Consider the following 16,798-nt stretch of genomic DNA (forward strand, 5'->3'; position numbering starts at 1 on the left):
GCGTCCAATCAGCGCCGCCACCGCTTCCGCCCGGAGCACCGCGGCCAATCAGCGGCGGCTCCGCGGCGGCCGGAAGCGGTGCGGACGGGAGCGGGTCCGATGGAGGAGCCCGGTGCGGACCCCGGTGCGGACCCCGGTGCGGACCCGGGTGCGGACCCCGGTGCGGACCCCGGTGCGGACCCCGATGCGGACCCCGATGCGGACCCCGATGCCGACCCCGATGCGGGGTTCTACGAGCGGTTCGCGGATGAGCTGGAGGCGCTGGCAGCGCTGGGAGGTGCGGGGCCGGGGCAGGAGGGGGGGATGGAGCGGGTGGGCCGGGCCCTGCTTGGGTCCCGTCCGGTGAGCGCCAGCGCCGTGTTCGCCGCTCGCAGAGGACCCGTCCCCAGCCGCTGGATGCAGAGTCTCCCAGTTCCGGGGCAGGAGGCAGCGGTCAAAGGAGCCCGAACCCCCCGAGGACCCCGACGGGGGCAGCAGGTCCAGGAAGAGGGATCGGGGCTCCCCCGGTTCGCCGCCCGCAGCCCGCAGTAGGTTTGGTCCCGGGGGCAGGGATGCTGCTGCTGCAGGAGCGGCGGACGCAGGGATGCTTCACCTCTTCCTTGTGCCCTGGTGTCTCCCACAGCCCCGAAGTCCAAGCGGCAGCGGCTGGAAGCCGTTAAGAAGCTCAGCTTTGGTGCGGATGATGAGTTGGCTTCGGATGTCCCCTCGGATGCTGGCCCAGAGGAACCTGCTCCTCAGACTGTCAGGTTGGCCACCTTGAGCCCTGCTTTGGGCAGGGGTGAGGAACCCCAACACAAAGGTGGGGTTCAAGGGTCCCGTCCCTTGCCCCTTCTAAAGGGAAATGGTGTTTTCCAGCTCGGATCCCCTGGACATCAGTGGCATGGCCCCACTGCAGAACACACCACCCTCCCAGAAGAAGAGGGTCCTCAAGCGGCCGCCCATCCTGGAGGACTACATCAATGTGACATCCACCGAGGGCACCAGGGTCTTCATGGTCCTGAGGGATGATCCCTCCAGGACAGGGGTGGAGGTGAGGAGGGAGCTGAAGGCTGAGCTTGCTTCTTGTGGCCTCCATCCAGTTCAGGAGGGGATCTCTGATGAAGGGTGAGGTGTTTGTGCTGAGCATCAGTATGAACATCAGTGTGTGTCCTCTGGTCCTTGCAGATCCCTGACTCCCTGGGCTGGAATACACGGAGGCCGCTCCACTTGCTGGGGGTGCCCTTCTCCTACCTGAAGGACCAAGTGAATGAAGAGGTATCCCATCATATACCCATCTTCCTGCCTTCCCCTGGATAGCTGCAGCACCGGCTCCCCTATCTCTGCTCCCCACAGCCATGGCTTAGCGGGTGTCTCTGACCCCTTTCTCCCCCTCTTTGTGCCCAAGCGCCGAAGATGTGTTCTGAAGGCATCACAGCAGCTCACAGAGATAATCAACAGGTGAGGTGTTGGGATGAGATCCCACTCCTATCCCTGCTGCACTCTCGGATGCTCCAGTGATGTCCAGGTTTTGGGGACCTGTGAGCAGAGGAGCCCTCAGCATCCCCAGCCTGGGAAGTGATGGTGGAATTCCCAGCCCTGTCCTGACTCCCTGGCTGGTCTGGGACAAGTTAATGCTTTCTTGCAGTTGCCTTGAGAGTGAGACCAGCACCGGGAGCCCAGAGCCTGCTGTGGAAGCAGAGCCAGCAGATGAGGAGGACTCAGCACTGCATTGCCTCTGGGTGGACAGGTTCACTCCTCGGCGCTACATAGAGCTGCTCAGTGATGATGTGAGGTGCTAGAAGGGGGGCTCGGGGGGTTACCCCTTCCATACACTTTATTAATGCTGTGGGATCGGGTTTTGTGGTGCTGCGTTTGGAAGCATTGGCTTGGAGCAGCTGCTCTAGTGGAAGGTGTTGCTGCCATGGCAGGGGTTGGAACTGGATCAGCTTTAAGGTCCCTTCCAACACAAAAACCATTCTATGGTTCTGTGGTGGCTGAGGCTGGAAGGAAGCTGTGTTCCCATGCCAGGTAGGAACCTGAGCAGCCTCTTCTATGATGGGGAGTGATGTCCCATGTGCTCAAGGTCCATCTGGGCAGACACACTCTGGGCTTGGCTCCTTCCTCCACAGCCCCTGCTGGGTTTTAAGCCATAGAGGAACAGCCTCCTGCTGTCCTAGACTGGCTCCTGCTGAGGTCTGATGACTTTGCTGCTGTCTTTCTGGACTCACAGTACACAAACCGCTGCCTTCTGAAGTGGCTCAAGCTGTGGGACACGGTGGTGTTTGGGAAGGAGAAGGCTGTGAAGAAGGCCAAGGCCAGCACTGAAGCTCATCCTCCATTCAACCAACCCAAGGAGCAGCAGAATAAGTGGAAAACGAAGGTCCAGCTCACAGAGGAGATTCTGGAGGCTGAGCTGGACCAGCACAAGAGACCCAAATATAAGGTGAGCAGGTCAGGATGCTGCTGCCATGGGTCTCCTCTCCTGTCCCCCTCATCCTGCCAGCGAGGTGAGGAGCAGGGTCTTCCTTTTCCCTTCTCTTCCAGTACAGATCTAGGAGAAATGGGATTCCCTCATTCTTCTTAGAGATTATGGGTCTTTCTCATCTGTTTCAGTGATGCTCAAATGCTAAAGGGAGCAGAGGGAGCATACTCAGGCCAGCTTACCAGCTTCAGCCTGTCCAGTTAGAGGATAGAGAAAGGGGGAAACAAGCATAGATAACTAACATCATTGCTTCACACGAATGTATTTCTGGAAGGGATTTTGTTCAGCCTTTTCTGTCTACTGTCCTGCAAACTTACACATCTGCATGAGGGAGGCTGCCAGGATGGCTCTGTTACCTCTGAGGGGCTGTATATTCTCCTTCCTCCTTTAACTTCGCCCTTTGTGTCTACAAACCAGTGCAGCCACTCCCAAAACCAGTATGGAGGCTGTAGAGCCTCATCCCCTTGCATGGCAGCTGTGTTGGAGCTGGAGGAAGCCCTCCCTCACTGCCTGCCTGGCTCATGTTACCTCTTCACCCCAGGTAGCCCTGCTCTGTGGCCCACCTGGCTTGGGAAAGACCACCCTGGCACATGTCATTGCGAAGCATGCGGGGTACAATGCTGTTGAGATGAATGCCAGGTGAGTCTGTGCTGGCTCTGGTGGAGGTGATGCTGTGTTTGAGGTGATGCTATGCTGGAGGTGATGCTGTGTTTGAGGTGATGCTATGCTGGAGGTGATGCTGTGTTTGAGGTGATGCTATGCTGGAGGTGATGCTGTGTTTGAGGTGATGCTGTGCTGGAGGTGATGCTGTGTTTGAGGTGATGCCATGCTGGAGGTGGTGCTATGCTGGAGGTGATAACCATGCCAGAGGTGATGTCATGCTGGAGGTGATGCTATGTTTGAAGTGATTATATGCTGGAGGTGATGCTGTGTTTGAGGTGATGCTGTGTTTGAGGTGATGTTATGCTGGAGGTGATGCTGTGGTTGAGATGATGCTGTGCTGGAGGTGATGCTGTGTTTGAGGTGATGCCATACTGGAGGTGATGCTGTGTTTGAGGTGATGCCATGCTGGAGGTGATGCTGTGCTTGAGGTGATGCCATGCTGGAGGTGATGCTGTGCTTGAGGTGATGCCATGCTGGAGGTGATGCCATGCTGGAGGTGATGCTATGCTGAAGGTGATGCTGTGTTTGAGGTGATGCTATGCTGGAGGTGATGCTGTGTTTGAGGTGATGTTATGCTGGAGGTGGTGCCATGCTGGAGGTGATGCTGGAGGTGATGCTGTGTTTGAGGTGATGCCATGCTGGAGGTGATGCTGTGTTTGAGGTGATGCCATGCTGGAGGTGATGCCATGCTGGAGGTGATGCTATGCTGAAGGTGATGCTGTGTTTGAGGTGATGCTATGCTGGAGGTGATGCTGTGTTTGAGGTGATGTTATGCTGGAGGTGGTGCCATGCTGGAGGTGATGCTGTGTTTGAGGTGATGCCATGCTGGAGGTGATGCTGTGTTTGAGGTGTTGCCATGCTGGAGGTGATGCCATCCCCAGCAGCCTGGCACTGCCTTGCCTTGCAGTGACGACCGCAGTCCTGAGGTGTTCAAAACCCGCATCGAAGCTGCCACCCAGATGAGGTCTGTGCTGGGCACCAACGAGAAGCCCAACTGCCTGATCATTGATGAGATAGATGGTGCGCCTGCGGTGAGGAGCTGGCCACCTTTTGCATTAACTACTTCCTGAATAAGCTCATCCTCTGTTGTGTTGTAAGAGCTGTTCCTTGCCTCTGACCGGCAAGAACTGATCCCTTATCTCCTTGCCTCTTATTTCCCAAGGCATCTATCAACGTGCTGCTGAACATCATCAACCGTAAGGATGCACAGGGCGAGGCAGCAGCCGGCATGGGCCGGCGGAGGCAGCGGGAGGGTGGATTGCTGCTCAGGCCCATCATCTGCATCTGCAACGACCAGTTAGTGCCTGCTGTGTGTCTGGGGAGGGGTAGAGAGCTGAGACCCCAAGCGAGGAGGCAGCTGCTGTTGCCTCCAGCTAATGCTTCCTGTGCTGAGTTATATGGCCCATGGATTAGATGCACCTTAGGAAAAGTAAACCTATAACATGCTCAGCTTCCCTGAACCCCAAGTTTTGTGTCTACTGGGGTGACCTCTAGAGAGGTGCGAGCTTATAGTTGTTTGTGCATGCCCAAGCATGCAGTGGTGCATAAATAACCCATCTCTCTTTGAGCAGAGCATCCCTAGAGACATTCAAGCCTGGGTTCTGGGCAACCTCATTAGTTGGAAGTGTCCCTGCTCGTTGCAGGGGGGTTGGACCATGATGAGCTTAGAAGGTCCCTTCCAATACAAACTGTTCTGTGATGAATAGCTGGATTCATCCTGTGCTCAGCCCCTCTGCTCCCCTCTGCAGGTACGTCCCTGCGCTGCGGCCGCTGCGGCACCAATCCTTCCTGCTCGTCTTCCCTCGGACAGCACCATCCCGGCTGGCCCAGCGGCTCTGCGAGGTGGGACATGACCAAGGGCTCCCCTGGCCCCCCCATTGTCAGGTCCCCCCCTCTGACCCCCTGTCCTGCAGATCGCCCTGCAGCAGGGCATGCGGGCGGATGCGGGTGCACTGCTGGCACTGTGTGAGAAGACGGAGAACGACATCCGCTCGTGCATCAACACCCTTCAGGTACCTTGGACATGGGGTCCTGTGGGGCCTGACTCCGTCTGGAGGGGACCCAGATGTATCCCTGTGATTTCCAGCCTGTTCCCTGTGTTATTTGCACCTTGATTCCAATACAAATGGAGGAGTGGGGTGATGGTGCCTGCAGCTTTCCCCAGCACCCACTTGCTGCTGTGGGCATCCCCCTTCCATCCCTCTGTGTCCTTCCCCTCCAACCCCTTGCTTGTGTTGCAGTTCCTGCACAGCCGAGGCCAGAAGGAGCTGAGCATGCAGATGGTGCAGACCATGAGGATCGGCTTAAAGGACCAAAACAAGGGGCTGTTCTCCATCTGGCAAGAGATCTTCCAGCTTCCAAAGGTCCAAAGGTAAAAGTGGGATTTACTGATTGCTGTCTGCTTGGGGCACATGGCTTCATGGTATTCCCTGCAAGACTTGTGGTGGAGAAAGATGGAAAGCCCTGGAGAGCTTCAGCAGATCTCTGTGTCCAGATGCTCCTTGGCACTCTTTAGTGCCCAGTAATGTGGCATGGCTATTGCCTTCAGTCCAGTTTGCAAGGGTCAAATATTCCTTGCTCCATTCAGCCCCAGGGCACTCTGATCTTTCCTCTGGACTCCCCCAGGCCCAGGATAGGAATGGACCCTGCTTTGCCAGCCCAGCTCCTGGTGGGTGATGAGGACCTGTCGCACCTTGGGGGGAAGGCTGGCTTCAGTGCATCCTCCCACCGCTTCTACCACATCCTACACCTTGCTGTCTCCTCGGGAGAGCAGGAGAAGCTCGCTCAGGTAGAGCAGCCAAGGGGGAGAGCTGGACCCTTCCCTTTGCTGTGTTGTGTGGAGCTCTGGTGGGATGCTGTGATGAAACCATCCATGTGGCCTCGATCCATCTCTACTCCTGCATCCCATTATCCCATTCCAGGGTCTGCATGAGAACTTCCTGAACATGAAGGTTCGGGACTCCAGTTTCAGCACCGTGTGCTTGGCCCTGGAGTGGTTGGAGTTCTCTGACCTGCTGAGCCGGTCTGTGCTGCACAGGCAGAGCTTCCAGCTGCTGCGGTACCTGCCCTTCCTCCCCGTGGCTTTCCACCTCCTCTTCGCAGCCACCAGCATCCCTCGGCTCGCTTATCCCAGCAGCCAGCATGAGGTGGGTACCGGGAGGGCCATGATGGCTGCATCTCTATCACCTATGGGGACATCTCTGGTGGCAGCCGTGGCTGATCCATCCCTGCTCTCTGCACCCAGGCCCTGGCCAAGCTGAACCACATGCAGAACCTCGTCATGTCCATGGTGTCAGGGATTACACCCAGCGCCCGCAGCCGTGCGGGGCATCAGTCTCTTGTCCTGGAGGTGCTGTGCTTGCTGCTGGACATCATCGCCCCGAAGCTGCGACCGGTGAGTGCCCAGTGGGTCCCCTGTCACTGTGGTGGCAGGAGCCCTGTCTATGTGATGTGCCCCTTCCTTGGGCACTGGAACAGGCCAAGTGATCAATGCCCCATCCCTGGCAATGCTCAAAGCCAGGTTGGATGGGGCTTGGAGCATCCTGCTCTAATGGAAGGTGTCCCTGCCTGTGGCAGAGTCAGAACTATATGAGTTTAAAGTCCTTCCAGTAGCTGGTTCAGCTGCACATGTGGTTGCATTGGGTGCCTTTACCCTATGGACCATCAGAGGGGTCTGTCCCTGCTTTATGAAGTGTCCCTTGTAGGAAACCAATCTTGGTCTGAACCTCATGGGTATTCCCTGTCCTCTCATACAGAGACACCCCCTGTGCATTGCGTTGTATTTGTGTGTTTAGAAGTTAATCTGGATGAGTGATGTTCTCCTCAGGTGAACACCCAGCTCTACAGCCTGAAGGAGAAGCAGCAGCTGGCAGACCTCATCAGCACCATGCTGGCCTACAACCTCACCTACCACCAGGAGCGCCTGCCTGAGGGCCAGTACATCTACAAGCTTGACCCGTAAGTCCTGAGGGTGGGAAGAAGGTGTCAGGGTCAGGAATAACCCCCTTGGGTTGAGGCTGGAGCTGGGTTTGTTGTAATGGGATTAAAGGAAAGGAAGTGTCTGCCTTTGGCTCTGCTGGAGCTGGGAGAGAAGGGAATGATGCTACTGGGGGCTGGTGCCAAAGGGGAGAGCAGGTCACCCAGGCACACTGCACACAGGTCACTGCAGCCACTGCTGATGAGTGTATTAACAGTGCCAGCCTTGAGCATCCCTGCTCTGTAAGTACATAGAGAGCCATAAATGCACCCAAGGCCTGGTGAAGTCACACAGACCCCACCACAGGCAGGAGCAGAGCTGATGCCTTCCTGCTACAAAGTTAATTACAGAAATTAGCCTCTGTTAAATGAAGCAGCTGGGTCTGATTACAGGGAAGCTCCTTGTTATTTCTTATGTTCCCTGTGGAAAAGCCTGCAGGGGCTGTATGACCTGTATGAACCATCCTGTCCTGCCCTCCCCACGCCAGGCTGTGGCCATGGGGAACATGTGGGGTGGTGGCAACCATGTGGCACAAGCAGAGAGGTTGCTTTGCTGCACTTTGCTTTGCTTTATTGTGAGTTCTGACCCTATTTCCTGGCTGTGTGCAGCAGTGATGGGGACCACAGTGGTGTCACCTCCTGGTGGTACCTGTGAGGAGCATCCCAGCATCTCTCAAGCTGTTCTCGACAGCAAAACCTGTGCTTCCTCTTTAAAACTTCCTAAATCAGTTCTGACAGCTAATTTCTCAATGGCTGCAAATGTGTCTGACACAGGACTTCATTCCCTTTATTTTAAGGGGAATATTATTGGATGTGAATAATGTGTGATACATTTATAGCTGGCAGAGGAGCCAGCCCAGCTGGCTCCTTGGTGCTGGGCTTTTGCTGTACTGAACCAGGCCTAACTGCAGAGCTGGAGCACCAAGTGGTTAAGAATAAAAGTGCTCTGATGAGCCCAAATTACTGTTCATGGCTGTGTCTCAATTACCCAGCTCCCTGCAGGCACCTCGGGGTCATGTGAAGTGTTCTGGTGCTGCTCATGCCCAGGCTGTGATGTGGCTCTGTGGTTTTCAGAGCAATCTGTTCAGCACAGACCCACCTACAATTCCCTCTGCTTGCATTAAAACCGAGGTTAAAAAGGATGTCATCCCTCTGGAATTCAGCCGAGGTGCCCTGCAGCATCCCAGCTCCACACTGGGCATCATCTAATGCTGTACATGGAGAGAGCAGGGATGGGGAACTGAGGCACTGTGGCCAAGACCATACTGGAGCAGTGACAGGTCTCCCTGTGCCTATATCAGGCTGCAGTTTGCATAGAGCTGTGTTATTTCCAGTACTGATGTGTTTTGTCTCCATGATTCAGGAATGTGGAGGACGTGTGCCGGTTCCCGGACCTGCCGACTCGCAGGCAGCTCAGCTACCAGGCCAAGCAGCTCATTGCCAGGGAGATAGAGCTGGAGAAGATGAGGAGGATGGAGGCTCTGCTGCAGGCACGGAACCTGGGAGAGGTAGGGATCGTGGGGCCATTGCTAGGGATAAAGTCCTTGGGGCTGCTGAGGGGATGAAGGCTTCTGCTCTGCAAATGGAAATCCGGGATTAAACTCCCCCAGTGACAGCTGTGCTGCACATCGGCCTTCAGGGCAGCACATCTGTGCTGGTGATGATCCCAAAGGGCTCATCCTGCAGGGATTCTGGAAGGAAATGCTCTCTGTGAGTGAAAGCTTTGAGCTGGGTTGTGAGGAGATGGGGGTTTTAGTTCCTCTGGCTGTGATTTCATGTGTCTGGGGGGGAATTGAGCTGCTCGCTCCTGCCTGCACAGTCCCTTCTGCTTCACTTTGATGCTCCCAAAGCCTCCATGGAGCAGCAGGAAGAAGGTGGAAAAGGCTGAGAAACAGCTCATGTGAGGCTGGTGCCTGCCCTGCCCTTGTGCCACCAGGATAATGGATCCCTGGGAGCCTCCTCTTGCAGCAGAAGGGTTTTCTCAGGGGATGTGTGGGGCAATGAGATGCTGCAGAAGCATCTCTGGAGGCTCCTTGTTTGCATGGGAAGCCCCAGGGAAAGGGATTGCAAACACACACACATATTCCCAAGCCAGGGTTCATCCCATGTGCTGCTGAGAGCCAGGAAGTGATGGAAAACCCCTCGCAGGTCACTTGGATATGGCAATAAACCCTGCAGTGAGCAGGGGAGTCTGGGATGGGTGACAGGGCAATGTCCTGCCCTCAGGCTGTGCATTGCTTGGGGGGGTGCTCAAAAGGACCCTTCCTCATGGCTCTTCTCACTGCAGGAGCCTGGGAAGGGCTTTGGCAAGGCAGGAGAGAACATGGACACGGTGCCCCCCAACCACCAGCAACGCCTGGAGCACATCGTCAAGAGGGCAGCTGTGGAGGACAAGGTGAGGGGGCTGCAATTCCCACCTCATTCCCTCCCAGCACGTTCCTGGCTGCTGGAGTCTCCCTGTCTCTGTTGGTATTTGTATAGTTCCTTTTAATGGGAGAGCTCAGCACCATGTGCCCCATAACTGCATCATCACTGGGGTTACAGCATCGGGATGAGTTGGAGCTGGGTGACAGTTATGGATGTGCCCCGTGAAGCTTTCATGGCTGGGGAAGGAGATGTGGATGTTTTGTGCTAAAATAGCTGAATTTTGGCTCTGTAGAAGCCGTGGGACTGGAGGAAGAGCTGCTCTTGAGGTGTGGGTATGAACACAGGGGAAACCATCCCAAGTGAGGCGTGCATCCCACTGTGGGCACCCCAGTAGTGTCCAGAAGGAGCAGGCAGTGGTCCCCTGCTTCCCTCTGTCTCCACAAGCTCAGCATCAGGATCCTGACTGCCTGTAGAGCCCCATTTGAGCATGATGAACCCTAAAGTGTGTGTTTCCCACCCCATTTTGAATGCTGTTTGCATTTCCCTGTGGATTTGCATTCAGCTCCTGCTCAGTGGTTCCTCCAGCGCCGGGTGCTTGAATGGGGAAGGAGCTGGAGCAGCCCTGAGGGTGGGGTGATGGTCTCACCAGTGTCCAGCCTTGCACAGAGGGAAACCTCTCCTGCCTTGGCTGTGTCCTATGTGATCTGTGAATGTGGGTGCTGACAGAGCCGTGCTCACCCTCTGCCTTTTGCTGTTGGCAGCCTGAGAAAGACTTCTTCGGGCGGCCCATTCAGCGGCAGCAGAAAGCCACAGCCCCAGGTAGGTGGCAGAGGGATGGGGTGGTTGTGGGTGCTGCATTCCCTGTGCCAGGACCCCATACAGGGGCTGTGTCCCCAAGCACTGCACCCAGGGAACATCCATGGGATGGAAAGGGGATATTGAGTGAAGAGAGCCCAGTGCAGGAGGCAGGGGGTGCCTGTGGGGTTGCAGCAGGGGTCAGCTGGGAGCTGTGGGTGCTGCAGGTGTGTACAGGATCCCAGTGCCTAAAGGGGCTGCAGGAACCTGGAGAGGGGCTTGGGACAAGGGCCTGTAGGGACAGGCCAAGGGGAATGGCTTGAACCTGCCCGAAGGGAGACTGAGCTGAGCTCTTAGGCAGAAGCTGTTCCCTGTGAGGGTGCTGAGGCGCTGGCACAGGGTGCCCAGAGAAGCTGTGGCTGCCCCATCCCTGGCAGTGCTCAAGGCCAGGTTGGACACAGGGGCTTGGAGCAGCTGCTCCAGTGGAAGGGGTTGGAACTGGATGAGCTTTAAAGTCCCTTCAACCCATTCCATGGTTCTATGGGTCTGTAACATGGGAGCATCAGAAGAGTTTCTGCAAGGTTCTGACCTGGATCTTCCCTTGCAGCCCCTCAGGCCTCCAAGGAGGAATCTCTTGAGAACCAGATGGGAAAAGCTGTGGGGAAGAGCGACGTCTGGTTCCGGTTTAATGAAGGGGTTTCCAACGCTGTCAGGAGGAACATCTACATCAAGGACCTGCTCTAGGGTGGCAGCAGTGAAACCATGAGCTTACACCCATGGAACTGAAGGGAAATGATGGCTTTTGGCTTCATTTTTGGGGTATTTGTGGTTATTTGGGGGTTATTTTTTTAAGCACCCACTTGTTTAACAAAGAAATAAAATCCCTATGACAAAACCAACCATGGAGGCTTGTTCTCTTTATTTCATTTACAAACCCTTCGTTGCCCTGCTTTGCCCCATTGGCTGCAACAAAGAGACCCTGCAATGTACAAAAGAGCATTGAAAATCCCTGAATGTGCCTTATAAAAGTTCCCTTCCTTTCCAAGCTGGAAAAGAGCAGCAGGGACCAAGGGGATGCCTGAGGCTGGGACTGCAGCCTAAGCCTCAGGTACCACTGCTGCTCTGTCCCATCATGCTGCCCACCCCCCTGTGCTGCCCCTGTCCCCCCATCTGTAACAGCAACGCTTCTAGCACTATAAATAAGAAGCCAAGCTGAGGGTTGGGGTTTGGTTCAGGTTCTCATGTTCGGAAGCTGGCTAATATAAAAGTACATTCAGCAAGGGGATAAAGGGGGAGGTTCAATGGGGGGTCCCTCAGAGGATGCTGCATTTGCCCTTCTCCACCCAAGGGTTGTTCTTCATCAGCTCCGGGTTCAAGAAGGGGTCTTCGGGAATGCCGTCCTCTATCCACTTCACAAACCTGCGGAGATGGGAGTAAAGGGGTGGGCATGGATCCTATGGGGTCCTTTGGCTTGGGATGCACAGCATTGGGGTGAGCCCAGCTCTGGTGCAGCCTCTACCAGCACATGAGCCCTTTGCTCCCAGGTTTTATATGGATGGGGGAGAGAAATGAGCTTAATTGAACCTTTTATCCCCCACATCTGTGGCTGCCCCTGTGCTGCCAGCATGGGGATGGTCTTTATGTTGTGCTTTCAAACTCATTTATGGTGGGGCTTCAGGCTCATTTATGTTGTGTTTTAAAGCTCATTTATGATGGTTTAAAACTGATTTGCTAAAGCTGCTCTTTTCCTGTCCCCCTTTCTAAGTGGGTCAGAAAGGGGAACACAAACTGGGTGAACCGATGGGATGGAGCCGAGTACCTTCACCTGAGGAGCAATGAGGTACAAAGGAGGGATGGGAAACACTTGTCCCTGGCTTTGTTTTACAGCTTTAGGTGTGCTGAGCTCTGCAGGGGGGGTCTGAACACTTGTCTGGAGAATGGGGGGGTCTTGGGGTGTCTCTATGGCTGCTACCATGTCCCGGCCACCACTGAGCATAGGCAGCTGGAAAGGAGCTGGGAATGGGCACAACTCAGTGCAAAGGATCATTGTGGGCATCAGTACTGGAGCTGGTGGGTTTCTGCTGCTGGTACTTGGGGGGATTGAAGAACCATAAGGGAAAACCTCCAAACCCGCCTCATTTTGGGCCCCCTGATGGTTTGAAGGGGGATGTTGGGGTTGGGTGAAGGAGAGCCGGGTTCTCCACAGGGATACAGGGATGGGAGGGATGGGGCATCACTCACTCAGGTATTGTCTTGGAGGACATCTCCCGTTTGTAGGCCAGCTGGTACTTGAGGCTCTCCACCTCCTTCTTCCACTGCGGGAGGTCCCACTCGTCCATGGTGGCACCCGCGGGCTCTGTGGGGCTGCAGATGAGGATGTTGGTGATGCTTCCCATGGCTGTATCCTGCCCTAACCCCCCCCCCACAGCCCTGCACCCCATAAAGATGGGATCCCCCAGCTCCATGGCAGGGGTCCAGCCCCATGGCAGAGCAGCCCATGGTTCCAGGGGGCTTTGGTGATGCTGCACTTACCTGTGGGGTGCAAGGCCAGCCCAGAACAGGATGGGTGCCTGAGGCTGTAGATGTGGGTGCATGCATCTGGCCAGATCTGGCTGCAGTTGGGATGGTTCTATTGCTTAGGGTGGACAGTGGCAAATAGCAACCAGGGGCTATTGGGGCATGGCATTGTCTGCCCTTCTCTTGAGTGGACATAGCCCAAAGCAGGACCAGGAGGGGTTTTGAGCATCCACATGTCTGGATAGACAACCCTGGAAACCGCTTATGTGGATGGGCATCTCTGATGTGGGGAGCAAGACAAACCACCACAGATCACCTCAGCAACCCCATACAGTGGCCCTGGGTGCTGGATAACAGTGGGGACAGGCAGGATGGGGAAACTGAGGCACAAGCTGTGACCATGAGACCTGCAAGCACTTGGCTCCTTGTGTCACCCCATGAATAGGAGCACAATGGGACCTTCCCCTGCTATAATCCCAGACCTCCAGCATGCAGAAGCACCTTTGCTTTGCACCCGCTGTGGCTGAGCCCCTTCCTGCACCCAAACCAGGCTGAAGCCCCATTGCAGGGTCAGGCAAGGGCTGCTGTGTTGGGGGGGACACTATATCCTTCCAAGCACCAGCACGGCTCAGATCCAGCCATGCACTGGCAGCTTGGCATGCACACGGGCTGCCCAGCTCTGCTCCTCCGCAGAGCATCCCTTGGAATAACATCCATGCCCAGGAAGAGGGCGAGCGCCCGGAGCCCATCATCCCCCTGCACGGCCTCCCCGGGGCTCTCATGGGGATCCTATGGGGAGCAGCATCCCCATCCCTTGCTCCAGCCATCCCAGCAGCATCCCACGGCCGGACCCTCCACCTACCTGTGCTGGAGAAGGGGTCAGTGTGCAGCGGGGGCCGTGTCCGTCCCCAGCGGCTCAGCAAAGCCCCGGCCCTGTTCCCGACGCTGCCGGATCCTCTGTGTAATGTATTAATGCACGGCTGGTCCAGCTGCCTCCGACACGGCAGGAGCCGGATAATGGGATCGTCCTTCCCCCCCCCGCTGCTCCTGGGGGATTTGGCTCCGATGAATGTGAGCGACCAGGATGGAGGCAGCGTCCCTGGTACCCGGCGGCAGAGATGCTGGAATGGGGTTAGCGCAGCATCCACCGTGGCCATAAGGGACGAGAAGGGCCCCAAAGAGGGGGGGATAACGCGTGTGGGACACAGCGGTACCCCAGGGAGGCCCTGCCTGCATCCTGCATCCTTGCAAATGCCAGCCCTGCCATGGCTTTCCTGCAGTTGCTCCTGGGTTTTGTGGTTCTTCCCACTTCCCTGCTGCTGGGGGAGCCAAGGGGATGCAGGGGGTGTATCCAGGGAAAGGATGGTTGAAAAGGGGGATAAAAGGAAAGGAAATGCCCCAAAGTGAGCAATTGAAGATGAAACATATGGCGGGTGAAGGGGCAGGGTCAGCACAAGGGGAACAGGGCAACAGTGTTAAAAAAGCTATTATTGTGTTGCTTGGAGGGACAAAAAGCCACTTCTGTTGTTTTAGCTGAGTAAAGGGAACATAATTGATGCACAAACGAAACCACAAAGAGATGAACCCCCCAGCCCCAAACCTTCATTAAAGGAACACTAAAAAAGCCCTTAAGGGAAGATTTTCTGCCTTAAGAAAGGTTTCCAGAGAAAAAGCTGCCCAAATTGAGCCCCAAAAGCCTCCCATTGCTGTCCATCCATGGGGGCTGTTTGTCCTTGCTACAGCACCCCAAAGAGGCTCTGGTACAAACAGGGGTACGTCCCTGTGCTGGAGCCTGGGCAAATCCCCCTGGTGTCCTGGGCATTCAATGGCCTGGAGGTGAAATGTGTGTATGTATTTGTTATTATGGTGTTATATGATGTATCTGCTCTAGTGGAAGGTGTCCCTGCCCATGGCAGGTGGTTGGAACTGGAGGAGCTTTATGGTGCTTTCCAACCCAAAGCAGTCTGTCCTTCTATGGTTAAATCTCATATATATGTCTGAGTGTATATATATGTATATATAAAATAGATAACATATATAATATGCATAATTATACATATATATTTTTTAAGAACAGTCTATCTAATCTATCATCTATCTATCATCTATCATCTATCTATCTATCATCTATCTATCATCTATCTATCTATCTATCTATCTATATCTATCTATCTATCATCTATCTATCAATCTATCATCTATCTATCTATCTATCTATCTATTTATCATCTATCTATCTATCTATATCTATCTATCATCTATCTATCAATCTATCATCTATCTATCTATCTATTTATCATCTATCTATCTATCTATCTATATCTATCTATCATCTATCTATCAATCTATCATCTATCTATCTATCTATCTATCTATCTATCTATCTATTTATCATCTATCTATCATCTATCTATCTAGGATGCCTCTTCCCATAAGCCTTAACAGCTATAACCCATCAGACCCATATCTACTGAGCAGTCACTCAGTGCCCCACGACACCGACCTGGCCAAAGGCAAAGCCCCACCAGGAGCCAGCCCTCAGCCTCCACAGGCAATCAATAGTGCTAAGAGCCTCCTGGAGCCACCATTCCTCCACCCTGCTCCAAGAGAGGATGCCGGAGCCTGGGCCTTGGCCAGGGATCAATGGAGCTCATTGGAGGATAACCAATGAGGAACCAATAAATGTCCATTTTTAAAGGCAATGCTGGGCTTTGCTTGCTGCAAACAGCCACATGGTGAGGGGCTGCCTGGGGTGGGAGCAGCTCAGGGCATGCTGCCCTGCTCCAAACCCTCTATTAAGTCTATTAAGGAGGTCAGTGATACCCAGCTCCAAACCAGAGATGATCTGCCTGTTGACATTAGTCATAATCTCCCTGTGCTGCCTCCACAAGTGTATGGGAAAGGCCTGGGCTTAATGATAAACTGACCCCAAAGAGAGGTTGTTGTATTTCTGTGGATTTCCCACAATCCGGCGGCTGAGCAGGGCTGGAGCAGCACATGGTGGCTTTAGGAGCCCCCATTAACAACAGCCATAAACGCAGGGGGTTCATTGAGCTCATCCCAGCTCTGCCCTGCCACAGCATCCCTGGATGAGCAGGGAGCCTTGTCTTGGCCTGGACCCATCTGCCCATCCCTCGGAGGGTCTGGGATGGACCCAGCACAGCAGATTGTGGGGCTCCCATTAACCACCCCCACCGGCTTTGTAGATTAAAGTATTATGGACTCCTGAAGTTGTACAATATTAATGACTGCAGCCATCTGTTAATCTGGCAGCCAGCAACGAGCTGGGGCTTTACTTTGCTTAGGCCAGTTATTAAAAGGGAGTATTTTTGGTTGGGCAGGCAGCTGGAAGAGCACAAGCTCCTTTCCATCCCAGGATAGCTGTGCAATGACTTGCATCCCATTCCTTAGTGCTCCCCCTGCGTTATTTAGGTTCAGAGCAGGGAAGAGCAGGTTCTGAGGTAGCAGCTGAATGGATGGGATGGTGCTTGTGTTGTATGTGCCCTGTGCTACACCATACAGGACAAAAGGTTGTTATCTGAGGGTGTGGGACTGCACTGGCACCGAATCAGCAGCCCCCATTGCTGTCCCTGGGAAGCAGGGGTCTGCCTCAGCCCCAGCTGCTAACTATGGCTCTTTGGGATGGTGTTTTAGGTAACTCAATTCTCTGGTGCATGCTCCAAAGGGATAAACTCATTTCGCAGGTTAATTGGTGTCCTTGGGAGAAACGGCATCAGCACACACAGCATCCCAGCTGGGGATGGGTAATGCAGGCAGAGGCAGGAGGTTTGGGGATGGCCCTGAGCATCACCCTCAAGTCACCCCCAGCCCTTTTACTTTATGAATTGCCCAATGTCCACATGGCCAAGAGGGCAAAGCTGCCCCTGCCACATCCTCTGCTCAGATCTCAGCCTTGGTGGGATGTGCATCCCCATTCCCCCATGAGCAGAGCTGGGTTTACTTGCTTGTTCTTTATTATACTGAGAACTTCCCCCCTGTGGCCCACAAACAATGAGTGTA

At 54.6% G+C, this 16,798-nt stretch overlaps 2 protein-coding genes across 2 annotated transcripts; one reads left to right on the forward strand and one right to left on the reverse strand.

Annotated features, from left to right (window-relative positions):
• The first annotated feature begins 79 nt into the window (after positions 1–79).
• CHTF18 (chromosome transmission fidelity factor 18) lies at positions 80–11,160 on the forward strand. The gene is made up of 23 exons (XM_034065707.1): positions 80–113; positions 186–277; positions 375–527; positions 623–746; positions 856–1,030; positions 1,165–1,254; positions 1,385–1,437; positions 1,625–1,766; positions 2,210–2,422; positions 3,003–3,100; positions 4,032–4,155; positions 4,287–4,420; positions 4,873–4,966; positions 5,038–5,136; positions 5,365–5,495; positions 5,750–5,912; positions 6,046–6,270; positions 6,369–6,518; positions 6,951–7,081; positions 8,463–8,607; positions 9,387–9,494; positions 10,228–10,285; positions 10,869–11,160. The coding sequence occupies exons 1-23, from the start codon at positions 100–102 to the stop codon at positions 11,003–11,005; spliced, it is 2,853 nt and encodes a 950-aa protein (XP_033921598.1). The 5' UTR covers positions 80–99; the 3' UTR covers positions 11,006–11,160.
• A 414-nt stretch (positions 11,161–11,574) lies between these two features.
• Positions 11,575–12,600, reverse strand: GNG13 (G protein subunit gamma 13). The gene is made up of 2 exons (XM_005145037.3): positions 12,503–12,600; positions 11,575–11,680 (listed from the first exon to the last, which is right to left on the reverse strand). The coding sequence occupies exons 1-2, from the start codon at positions 12,598–12,600 to the stop codon at positions 11,575–11,577; spliced, it is 204 nt and encodes a 67-aa protein (XP_005145094.1).
• Between the last annotated feature and the right edge of the window lie 4,198 nt (positions 12,601–16,798).

This window comes from Melopsittacus undulatus, chromosome 8, assembly GCF_012275295.1.
Source record: "Melopsittacus undulatus isolate bMelUnd1 chromosome 8, bMelUnd1.mat.Z, whole genome shotgun sequence".
In the NCBI taxonomy this organism is placed as follows: Eukaryota; Metazoa; Chordata; class Aves; order Psittaciformes; family Psittaculidae; genus Melopsittacus; species Melopsittacus undulatus.

Bases quoted from the DNA above. Each gene is read 5' to 3' on its own strand.
- GNG13 (XM_005145037.3), bottom strand. From the start codon at position 12,600: ATGGACGAGTGGGACCTCCCGCAGTGGAAGAAGGAGGTGGAGAGCCTC. The intron at 11,681-12,502 runs GTGAGTGATGCC...CCATCTCCGCAG, and splicing joins TCCTCCAAGACAATACCTGA to GTTTGTGAAGTGGATAGAGG.
- CHTF18 (XM_034065707.1), top strand. The intron at 278-374 runs GTGCGGGGCCGG...CGCCGCTCGCAG, and splicing joins GGCGCTGGCAGCGCTGGGAG to AGGACCCGTCCCCAGCCGCT. The intron at 8,608-9,386 runs GTAGGGATCGTG...TTCTCACTGCAG, and splicing joins AGGCACGGAACCTGGGAGAG to GAGCCTGGGAAGGGCTTTGG.